The sequence below is a fragment of the Synchiropus splendidus genome, chromosome 1, assembly GCF_027744825.2.
Source record: "Synchiropus splendidus isolate RoL2022-P1 chromosome 1, RoL_Sspl_1.0, whole genome shotgun sequence".
Lineage (NCBI taxonomy): Eukaryota > Metazoa > Chordata > Actinopteri > Syngnathiformes > Callionymidae > Synchiropus > Synchiropus splendidus.
The window spans coordinates 55,085,651-55,098,031 of NC_071334.1; the positions used below are offsets into that span (position 1 = coordinate 55,085,651).

The 12,381-nt window shown below is 39.9% G+C and overlaps 1 protein-coding gene across 3 annotated transcripts in view; it reads left to right on the top strand.

Moving 5' to 3' along the window:
- Positions 1–12,381, top strand: part of LOC128768919 (astrotactin-2-like) — a 301,659-nt gene that overhangs the window by 276,312 nt on the left and 12,966 nt on the right. For all 3 annotated transcript variants that reach the window (XM_053882198.1, XM_053882256.1, XM_053882341.1), the window contains one exon: positions 5,792–5,933. In XM_053882198.1, the coding sequence (XP_053738173.1) occupies positions 5,792–5,933 (142 nt within the window). The remainder of the gene's footprint in view (positions 1–5,791; positions 5,934–12,381) is intronic.

Here is a 12,381-nt window from a genome sequence, read left to right on the forward strand (position 1 = left end):
AAGCGAGGGAAGTGTGTGGGTATGTGCTTGAGGTGGCAAACGATGAAGATCTCAAACACACACGGAGTTCTTTTCCTGCCGCTTTAAAGTCATAATAACACTGTAAACAAGGCTAGAGTCAGCCAGCTCAACATTTGCCTTTTGTTTAGTCTGAAAGTTTCATCAAAGTTACTTCCTCGTGCCGTCAGTGACATCAGCGGTGCATTCATGCCGGATACGTCACGTCCAATTATGACACTTGGCCCTGCGTGTGCCTCGGGGAGCAATAACAGGCTTCCATCTGGATGGTTCTCTTTTCAAGTTTATTCCAGTTTTCATTTATTAAAAACGCAACACAATTGTCGCCTTGACCCTGCGTGCTCATGATCACATTTTCAGAATTCCTTTTTATGTTATTTGTCTCACAAACCTGTCCCAAGATTTTGAAATTATCCATTTTTTTCCATCTAGAGTCAAGTCAATCCGGAGATATAATACTTTTCCGCTTGATAAAATCTCACATTGTAACTACAAAAGTTTAAATTTAATGTGTGATCAAGCACAAGGACAAGGTCACCACAAAATGGAACATCTAGTTTTCAAGTCGGGAAAGATGGTCTTATTTCCTGAATATGTCTCTCACCTGCTTAGACAGGCTGTAGCAAGGATCACAGAGAAATTCACACACTCACACATGCCTTCACAACTGTGAGTAACCAATGAACCACTGAATGTTTTGGGGTTGTGGAAAGAGACCTGTTTGAGCACAGCCTGCTCACAGGGTGTTGGACGCCGGGTTGTTCCACTTAGTGTCATACAGTAGAAGTCCATTCATTTGTCATTAACTTCATTTTCAATGTCTATCATGCCTGGTTAAATTTTGCATCGTGAGTTTGTATAGTATAAAAATTGCCTGGGATAGGGTTCGGTGTAGAGTAAAGCAGTATGGTAGGTTCCTGCCTGGGTAGTTACATGAGTGTACATATGCTCATATATATATATATATATATATATATATATATATGTGTGTGGCCGCTGCATGTGGGAGGGGTTGCCGAGTGAGTGACGTCTCTCCAGAAGTGAAGAGGTGCCCGGTGCGTGTCCAGCTCTGAATGTGCGCTTCTGTGCAGTTTGGCTGTGACAAAGTCATAAACCAAGTCACGCTCTGTCCCAGACTCGCCTCATCCCTGTCCCAGCTCCAGCCCACAACAGGACATCAAACCCTGGAGTGGAGGTGTGGAGAGAGAGCACCTCCCCTGTGACACTCTACCACGGTCCAGTGTGGAGACAGGAAAGGTTTTACACCTCAATATGAAGAAAAAACAGTCAGTAAATGCAGCTAACGGGACACGTCTGCATACAGAGGCTGCGTTATACACAATAACAAAGCGCGTCGTGGGTCAGCTGATCGGTCCGCAGACCGATCCAGCTTTTAGTTCTGGAGTTTCGTTCGAAATAAAAAAAATCTCGAAATTTTTGTTCGAACTCTGATTTGTTTGAAGTCCAGGACATTTGAAAACTGAGGTACCACTGTAATAAAAAGCAACTTACCCCGTGGCAACTGCAGTGAAAAGCACTCGCACAAATGAACTGAAATGAATGACCCTCACCCGTAGAAGTGCCCAAAAAATGTATATCTTTTATATATAATATAAAATTATCCTGTATTGTGGGGTTTGGGACTAGGGTTTGGGTTACACATAGGGTTTTGTTCATGGATTGGCTCAGTATTAGGCACAGTTTGGTCAGGCTTTGTGCTGGGCTTTGGGCAGTGGTCCAACCCATTGTAACTCCCAAGGTATTGTATATCGACTAGCTTCATGTGACTTTTGCGTCCAATGTTGACACTGATGGGGTAGTTCGGGTTGAGGGGTGTTAGGGTTTGTCAGATTCTTGTGGCTGTTTTATATACTAAGTGAGACATTATATTATACAGAACAAAAGGACTACCATCCCATGGCAAACGCAACCCCAACCCCTGTCTGTTGGTTACGTGATGTGCTGTCCTCAGCATCAGGCTATGCAGTGGAATGTGGATCATGTGCTTCAATTGAAAGCCAAATGCGTAAGAACGCAACGCTGGGTCAAAAGTCGTTTGAAGATTGTCGCCATTTGTCTAAAATGCGTTTTATATGGTCAGGTAAGGATTTGGTTTGGCTCAACTCTACACACACCGTTATGGATGAGTTTGGGTTAAGGGTCATTTCCTCTTACTTTGTAAGTTGGTTATTATATGAACCATTGTTTGTAATGGATCTTTTGCTGAGATGAAAAAATGTGTGGCTCTATAGGCACAGTTTTTTGTGCCAGGTCTTCCTAGTTAGGGGCAACAGTTGGGCAGCTAACTGACAACTGACAGCTCACTGACGTCACTCTTCCTCACATCCACAGTCACTTGGTTGGCTCACGTCTTTCGTTACTAGAATCACCATTTTACTCCTTAGAAGCTCAAAATCTGGCATTCGATTGACATTCTTGCCTGTGTTGAGAGGTGAAGGAAATTATGAACACTACTCAAATCAGGTCCTTGGCCAATATTTCCCTGATCATTAGTAATGTCTGCGAGTGATTAAGTGGTCTCTTAAGTGTAATTACTGTCTGAACAAATGGTTTTAGGCATTAGCATCGTTTTCGTTCGGAATTGGCGTAATTGTAATGGAAACAAGTGAAATGAGACACTTTTATTTCACTCCGTCCCTGGGGTCGACACTCAGAGATATACATCTATCAGTACTGCAATGGAATGTTTTTTCGTGGATCACAAACAATTCTTCGCACACTGACCCCAGCTGGTTGGAATGAGTACTGAAAAAAGGAGGCAACTCTGAGAGCAGCGTCATGTTGTAGTGATGGGCTGATAAAGCTTCATGAAACCATGTCCCCATTTTCAGAGACCACTAGATGGCACTCTGTACCAACTACTATTTGGCTTTAAACAACTTTTTTGATCAAACCGCTCATCATTTTTAAACAGCACCACCCCCTGATCTTTAAAAATGAGAGCACTGTTTCATGAAGCCTCAACAGCCCATAACTAGTTGACTTTGGACTTTGTGGGCAGAAGCTGGAAGTGTTTGATTGGTAATGGTCACAAATCAAAATGTTTAAATTTGGGTGTCGAAAGTTTTTTGTTTGTTTTTTTACACAGCTAGTGCCTGAACTATCGGAACTAACTTAGTTTTGTTCAAGGAGTTTAATGACGGATAAACTTAGTTTCGAATGTCCTATATTTATAGGCATAAAAGCAACAGCAACCTGACTTTGATAGATTAAAAAAATTAATTATGCAGAAATGAAAATGATTTAATTCATTAAAAAAACCAAAATCCAGTGGATAAACACTTATGAGACCACCATGATACATAGGAATCTGCTCCGTCAAAATCATGATGGAGACAAACCATGATGGTTCCAGAGTGTTTATTTGAGGCCCATTTTTGTATTTACAGCCCAGTTCAAGTTTCCGAAAAACTGAAACAATATGACAGTTATTGTATTCTGAAGTATCATTGGCCTCATTTGTTCTAACAATGAATATTATATAAACCTACTCCTCCAATTTCCTGCAGACAAATCAAGCAAATGTGTCTGTTTCATAAACACTCGTCACTTTTATTGGCTAATCAAAACACATGTGTTCACAAAGTTTGAAGAAGTTCAGATGCTGTTTGTGCGATTGTGTGACTGATGTATGTTTCAAAAGAACAATTGGGAGTCATTTCAGAATTTAGAATAATCGTTTTCATAAGCATTGGTCCATCTCCCAATATGTGCTTGCAATTTAGTTGACAATTTTGGTCGATGTGACACTAGTGACGCAAAAGTGTATTTTGTATCAGTTGAAAAATCCAAACCACCTCAAAAACCTTTAGCGTTTGACCACCCACTGCAAGTGATGTTGAACTTGAATGAGGACAATCTAAAAGAGAAGCAAGTCTGGCACAGCTATCTGTTTTCTTCCCCAGATGAATTATGTTGAAGATGGTTAGAATCTCAATGTAGTGAAAACAATTTAATGTAATGTCTTTTTATATAATGAGCTGTCGAGCAATTGTTCAGTTATGGTCAAATGATATGCTTATAGTTCAACATGGAACACACGGTTTGAACTGTCTGGCTTGTCTTCAAACAGTTGCCGCTGTTTGGCAATACGTCATTTGATGACCACACCATTTTTAATACATTTAAATTGCTCTGTGTACGTGTCTCTTTGCTGCAAGCTAGTATGATGTAAATATATAGTTGACGCATGTCAAGAGTGACGTTTCTCATCCACATTAAAAATGGATTTGTTCCATACGTAGTTGCTTCTTTAGATCAGTTTTTCTCAAACCACACTCAGCATTTCTGGTTTTACCAGATGAAGTTGCTTCATTACTCTAGAGTTGACAATTTTTATTGTTCAATATCTGTTTATTTCCAAGTAAAAAAGTATGGAGAAAAAGTTAGGGACCCAGGGAACATGCTGGAGACAGAATGTGTGAATGTACCTGGCAGAAGATGAAGATCATTTAGGTTCATTGATATGATAAAGGTGCACATGACAAGGAGTGGGGAAGGTGCACCAGACTTTCTGTGGCAACCCTCAAAAGGAAATGTCAAAAGAAGATTCATACGTGTGTCAATGTGTGCTGCAGTCATTCGTAGAAGCCTTTTCTGTGAGTGGCCCAGGGATTCAGTCAGGATCCGCCATGATGAGTTGAGGTTGGCCTTGGATTTGTGATATGCGTTGGCAGCGCATATTTCTGACCTAGCTAAATGTATTGATTTTTCTAGCATAAGATAAGTAAATCTGTGATTGAATGGCCCTGTTGTTCAATATATCCATTTCATTTTAGATCCCAAAGCTCTGGATGGATTTCAGATGAGAGGGCAGAGCCAAAAAGACAATATCATCAAGATAATCACTAAATGAATGAACCTGCGAATGGCTTACTAATCACAAAAATATTTTGCACACTGCACCTTTACCTCCTCGTGACCAGCACTGAGGAACAGCTCTTCAGGAATGCATTTAAGGGAAAGCCCTCAAAATGCACAACACTTTGTGAGAAAAGGTCAAAACACTCATTTTATTTTCCTCTCTTCTCAACCTTTTCTCACCATCCCCTGGTGCCCCACCATCCAGACACGCTCTCTGTGTTTATAAGTTGGCAACTGTATCGTAAACTCAAACCAAGTTGCCCTTTAGCTCATGTAGAAATAGTTAGAAATCCTACAGTTTCTGAGCTTTTAAACTATTTTGACAATCCCTCCCTGTGTTTCCATCACCCCCAGGAGCACTGGAAAAATGGCACTGTGTGTGGCTAAAGGAACTGTGTGTTCCACACTATACTGCATGCTGAAATGAAATATATTTTTAAGCGTCTTCCTCTGTTAGAATCAAACGTACCCACTCGGATATCGGTGTGCCCATAGGGAGGTATGATCCCATTCTTTACTGCTCTGTTTACCACTTTATAATTGATTATGGATCCCACCAGGCCAATCACAAGTCACTAAACCAAATTGAAATCATTGATGAAGGAAGCTGCATATTTTCTGTCCAGTTCATTTTTTTTCTCACTATTTTTCCTGTGTTGAAACATGGTGTTTGAAACATGTGGCACTGTTTAGTTTCATGAGAACAATAGATGAAAGATCACGCTGAAAGATAAGTTTGCTGTTTTTTCTCTTTTTTTGTCAAAACATCTGATCGATTGCACAACCGTGCAAATAACATTTCATATTTGGCCACTCTGGTATTTGTTGGTTTAGTGCTTTCATCCTCTGCCTCTGACCTTCTCATCTCATTTGCTTTCTCTCCCATCAGGTGAAATTCTGAGTTTGGCGGATGATCTGTTCTCTGGCCTGAGTTCATCGTGCGTCGTTGCCGGAAGAAGGAGTGGCGAACGCCCGCACTCGCTGCTGTATTCGGTGGTCTTCAAGTGCCTGGAACCTGACAGTCTCTACAAGTGAGTGTGCCAACTTTTCAGCGAAAATGGAAACCTGATTTATTGCGGCTGCGTTATTTATTATGACATAGCGTTTCTTCACCTCATGAATAAACATAAGGCATAAATTGTGTTTTGTCTTCGCCTCGGAATTCAAGGGTCCCCCATGAATTTCAGCGCTGTGCGTTGACTCCCCAAAAGTACATTGAACCCAGCTGCGGAACTAGACACCAAAATGTTTCATACGGCCTGTGGTAAATGTGGGTTTATGGTCAGCATCTTCTAAATCCATCACCTGTGTTGAAAAAACACACAACAAGTCACGCAGGACAACTTGCCGCCTGTGGCATCGAACTTGGTGGTCGACTTGTCATTGTGAGATGTCTTCCCCCACATTGATGCTGTAATAAGGAACCACACACACTATCATTTTTACACCAGAAGTCATTGCGCATGAATCCAAAACAATAAGTGCAGACAGCAATCGTGCAGCAGCTTTTCAGATCAAAGGTCTGAGATGGTTACGTTTAAGCTTTGTATTTGTTGGTAATGTTAATGGCTCTATTAGGTCAACACACTCCTGTTGTAGAGGAAGTATCATCAGCTGACACAGGTAGTTGTAAACAGATAATATGATTTTTTTTAATTATCAGATAAGGAGTAACCACCAATATCTAAACATGTGATGGATCCCAGAGCACCGGTAAAGCCTGGTCCCGTCACATAGGACCCTCCAATTTGTGCCCAAAATTCCAGCACAAGCATTTCTTCTCTAAAAACAGTACAAACATTTCTATTAACTTTGTGTGCACCATGCAGATTCTGTCATTTCCTTAAACTAAACCTCCCAAAATTGAGTTTAGATTGTGTCCATCAAATGTGTTGTGCGTTTGGGTTCCTTGCTGGAGAAAATTATGGGCTGTGTTTTGCACATGGTTGTGCAATGCCAGAAGAAATACGATGCATGTTTGTTCTATTTTGATATTTTTTTGTCTTGCAAGTCTGGAAAAGTGGTGTGAGAAAACCTTTTTGAAGGCACCTGAAATAGTTGCCTTGTTTAAATGTGGTGGAGATTTAGATTTCTAGTGAGTGAATTGTCTGGAGCAGTGATCAATAGATTTTTGTGTCTTGAGAAAAAGTTGCATAGATTATTTGTTTGTCGTAATAAGCGGACAATGCCGAACCACAGGAAAGGCTTCTGAATGGAACATGTGGCCGGGTTGTGGGTTGCACTCATAAAAAAACTGCCAAATCTTTTCTCACAATTTTTTCTGCCATTGTTAATAACTGCATTTCGCTTCTGTTAATCCCAGTTGCCGCAAATCAGGAGCCATTCTACAGTGGTCGGTGGTTGTCTGCACCCAGAATCTAACACTTTCTCATATTACCACCTGACAACAAAAAGTTGGGGAAGCTATTTTGTGGGGATTTCCTCATTTTCACAGCCCACTAAATGCCTCTCTCTGCTCTAAAAGGCTTTGGAAACTTGACATAATTTTTAAACCAAGAGCACCGGGTTAAACAAGCACACTGTTTCATGAAGCCTCACCAGCCCATCACTGGCTGGCAATGGCAGGGATGGTAACAGTGCAACACACCTACTCACACATCCTTCAGGAATGTGGGAAACTATGAGATGGTCGGATAGGACTGTGAGATTCTTATATCATTTTTAGATCTTTGAGTGTGCTTCAGGTCTTTTGCTGGTCCATTGTTTTGCTGCAAATAAAGCCATGCAGAAAATGTTTTTGAGAACTCAGATACTCAGCATGTCTGAAAGAAAAAAGGAGATCAGAGGATAAGTGAATCCAGAAAATGTCAAAATGTTTATGTGCCACTTACCTATGCCACTCAGCCACATTACTCTGAGCCAGGACTTCACCCTTTTTTCTGACCAGAGTTTTACAACTTCAGTGTTTCCCATTAAGGTATCAAGACCTTCTTCAAAATGATGCTGCAGCCACATTTGCGTGGTTCCTAAACAACAATGACTGGGCAAATATCAGCAATACCACATCCTCCCCTGGGTGTCTGCAATTCCCACAGCAAATGTTATTTGTTCCAGGGGGTGAATTTTCTTACCTTCTCCAGAACAACAGCTGGCGTGAGTTAACTAGGGAGGCACACGCTGTCTGAAAATTCGGTGGAGGTGGTGGAGACATCCGCTCTTTTATGTTCTATTTAGTCAGAGTATTGCTCAATTTTAGCCAGTGTGGAAGAATTTTAATGAAAAAGTAACTTTGTTTATATTAATGTACAATCGTGTTTTAAGATGAGATTGTACTGGAATGCTATGTGAAAGATGAAGGAACTAGGAATTTAGCAGAGGGCAACACAAGTATTTCAATTATAATATTCAGTTGATACTTGAAAACACTTATAATATACGTGAGCTGTTTACAGATTACTAAATAACACTCATATCAAATAACACAAGTATCACCGCAGTATCACCGCAATTCAGCATTGATCATCTCTCTTTCAAATATGTCACTGAAGCCCTGTGTTTAAGATAAAACAACTCTTACAAACAGGACAATGAAAAATAAATATACCCGGAGACCGCCTGCAAACTCTCAATACAACAAATGATAAAGACTTCCAGCGTCTCTACCTCATCATGGTTCACTGCAGTGGCCATCTAAGGCCATCCTGAACCTCTCCGGACCTGAATAAATGAAGATTGTCAAAAAGAACAGTTGTACTTGTTCTCGTATTCTAGCCTCTTTATGACAGGGAAACCGGAAATCCGTCCCCTAATGGCAACTGGGACCTGTGACTACAGTTCCAAAGGTTCCACCTGCTGCAGACAAAACTTTACCAGGACCCCGTTTCATGAACGCAAACATATTGATATAATATATGTCTTCACACATAAGACTGTCAGGATGAATTGTGTGACTTGTTTGTGGACATGCCAATGACAAGCCCACCATTATATTGTTAGTTGCCATTTGAAGATGAAAGGATGTGATTTGTTGTTTTGAGGAGACAACATTGGCCCCATGCTTTGCAGGACCAAATCTGAACCCCAGTCCAAATTGGTTACAACTGGACTGTTTGAATTTGTCCAAGAAATCCTGTTTGTGCACATCAGTTGGTATGTGTACATCAAACACTTACACATAGCGTAAGCTCTGTGGTGAGGTAGAAGTTACATACTCCATACATCGCTGCACTCGACATCTATCTTGTAATACAAATAAAACAAAGTCTAACTTACTAAAACAAGCTTAATCGCTTGATCAGTGGACTCTGCTACTCGATCTAATCGCTTCCCATTTATTGTCGAGGACGAGTTACCATCCACATTTTCTTTTGACAAGACTGTGAATTGATGTATTTATTTATTTTCACATTAAAGTACAGTCTATATCTAGCCATTTCATTGTTTTCGCTTTAAATATTTAGATCTTCTTGTTTTCTGATCTGCTGATTATTTTCTTGTGACATTTCACAGATATCATTGATATATTACATGAACAATTTGGGTCCCAGAACTGAGCATTAAGGCGCTCCACATTCTGTCTCTCACTTTCTTGATTTGGCGTGAGCTAACCTTTCTCTCACTCTCTGATCGCTTTTTGTCCAGCCTTTGCTGGGCTTCTAATACCATAACATTCTAGCTTCTTAACCAATACATCACAAGCATTGGTGTGGAATGTTTTTTTTTTTTTTTTTAATTTCGAAGGATTCAAATTGCAGACTTTTTTGGCTTGGCTTAATAGACTTATCAATGCCATGGTGAATTTTCATCATTCCATATACCTGAAAGACATTTTTCTATTGACACAAAAACACTTATAAATAAAAATAAATAAATAAAAAAACAAGCAATTGCTCTGATGGATTACAGCCACCAGTATTGAAAATGAAAGTGCCAATAGCAAAGACTGAGTTGGATAACAAGTGGCAAGGTTTTCCATCATTGATTTGTGATTAAATTAAAGGCTAAAATGAGGGCAGGATGTTGAGTCACTGCTCTTGGACAGGTTGGTAGATTGGAGAATTCTTGGAGGTGGTAGACAATTACCTCATGTGATGACTCCTACGCTGGATTATTTTCCTCTCTGCTCTTAGTTGCACGAGAAGGTTGCCGGTAAGACATGGAGCGTAGTCGTTGGCACGGTTTAACCACAGGCAAACACTTAGATTCAACCTCTTAAATGACTGATCTTGTACTCTTTTGGACTCCAAAGCCTTTGGGACTGATGTGCTCTCGCCGCCATAATGCCACTTTACAATATTAGGATAGTTATGTTGTCATTTTTACAACTTCACTCTGCTCTCTTAGTTCCATCGTCAGCATTTTATGTTCATTCATCCAATCTTCAGCCACTTACGCACAGAAGAAGCAGCAGTGGTATCTGTCAGTCACATACAGCCATTAGTCCGAGCCAGTGCTGGCACACTGGTTTAATGTATTCTTTATGATGCAGGGCCTTTTAAATACTCAGTATTTGTATTTTATAACATAACAAACTTAACACATTATAATCATGCACATCTAGACAAAACAAAAAGTCCAGAAGTTTGATGCAATGCCACAAAACAGACAGTAGATGTTGACTATATATATATATATATATATATATATATATATATATATATATATATATATATATATATATATATATATATATGATACACAACAGAATTGAAGATAATTTGCGCCAGCGTTCACAGGGAAAGAGACATCAGCGCCTCTCTGAGTTGCAAATGTGATGATGAGATTTAGCTCAGTCTTTATCATGAAACAGAGCCATGAGTGACGCAGACATGGAACAGATGTTGTTGTGGCTGTCACTGGACGCATGAAACAGACTGTCAACTTCAATTCTCAGTGTCTTGGCTTTCACTCTCTGTCTCGTGTTTTTAGTGAAGCTTTATGGCCTTGGTTTGTTCTGAGAACCTCGCATTTTGTTTTTCTCATAATACAGGGGGGGAAAATGGTGCTTTTAAATCTGACAATGAAGTTTTGAAAACCTGCAGCTTTACTATATTTTTGCCATCAAAACACATCAGATGATTAAAGTGCCACTGGAGCAGATGGCTTTTATTGAATGGATTTTAAATGTTTGGCTAGATTATGATTGATGCTGAAGGTTTCGGGGAAACACTTAACATAAGTCAGGCTTCCACAAAGAGGAAAAAGAAATGTGAAGGGAGCTAATTTACAACTTTGAAGCCCCGTTATCTGTGTTTGGGCATTCTCCACAGTGTTGTTTTTCCCTGATAAGGGCAGAATTTACGTCGGAATTACGTCTGAGGGCACATCTGTTAGCAGCCAACCACACTGCTCTTAATCAGCAGCCAGATAAGACCACCACTGGTATTGGCTTTGCACTTGGTCACCGCCAAGGCTGATGTGCTCCAGTGTTAGTTGGAGGGGCTTGCGTTCAAGTGATGTTTACATTCAAGCTGGTGGTAGCCAATGTCAAATTTATTAGGTTAAAAATGCCAGAAACAAACTTCTTTTCTGGGTAAACATTATGATAATGCATAAACAATAAGGAATATTTTCGGTTTGTTCTGTGACTGCTGAAGAATTATGAAAAACTCCATCTCTCTCGTACTCTATTCTGCATCATAGGTAGTAGCCTGTTCATGTTCCCCATTTGTTTCATAATATAAAAAGCTGTAAAATGGCATTTATAGAACTTTTTTTTTATAGACAAAAAAGTGAGGTGTGTTGTTCTTCAGCGATCAATAGGTCTGGACATACTACAAACGCATTCAGGGGGTGCAGACCTCCGCCAAGCAGCTGATTTCTACTGTGGTTTTCGGCCAATATTTTTTGCACTACATTTATTTATACATGATTAGATCAAAGGCACACCTTGCACACACTGTATTGCAATTTATGATTTGTATTTTTTATTTTTTTTTTAACCATAAGGTTACTATTGTGAATGAAGGCATGCGTTGCTACTGCAAGGTTTACTAAAATTGGTGAAAACAGTTTTCAAAATAAGCTTGAATGTGCTTTAAAGTATGTGGAAATGGTTTCTAATTGTTTAAATTCATGAACAAAATATGTTGTCCTTGATCTCGGATTACACTTGGAGTAATAGAGGACGACAGTTTGCCTTATGGATAGACCGAAAAATCTATTGGCAAACAATTTAGCTGCGAAACCGAAACCGGATGTTGTAAAAAGGCAATCATAAACCGTGGTCAGAGCACATAGGTCTGGACTTGGGAGATCACTAGGAGTATCGCGAATTAGAAGAGGGAGCTCATTACATTGGTCGCTGGAAAGTCATAAAATTGGCGTCACCAGAGTGGGCCTCAATAGGGATGGTTATCCCTCTTTTTGCCAGGCAAAAAGAACAACATATGTGGATGTAGAGAAATAGCAGTAGTTACCCAAATGTAACTTCAGTTCTAAGAATCTGTGCAAACCCCACTGTTGGTTTAACACTGAAGCAAGAATACTACTTAATGCAATTTTCTATTAAAAAAAACC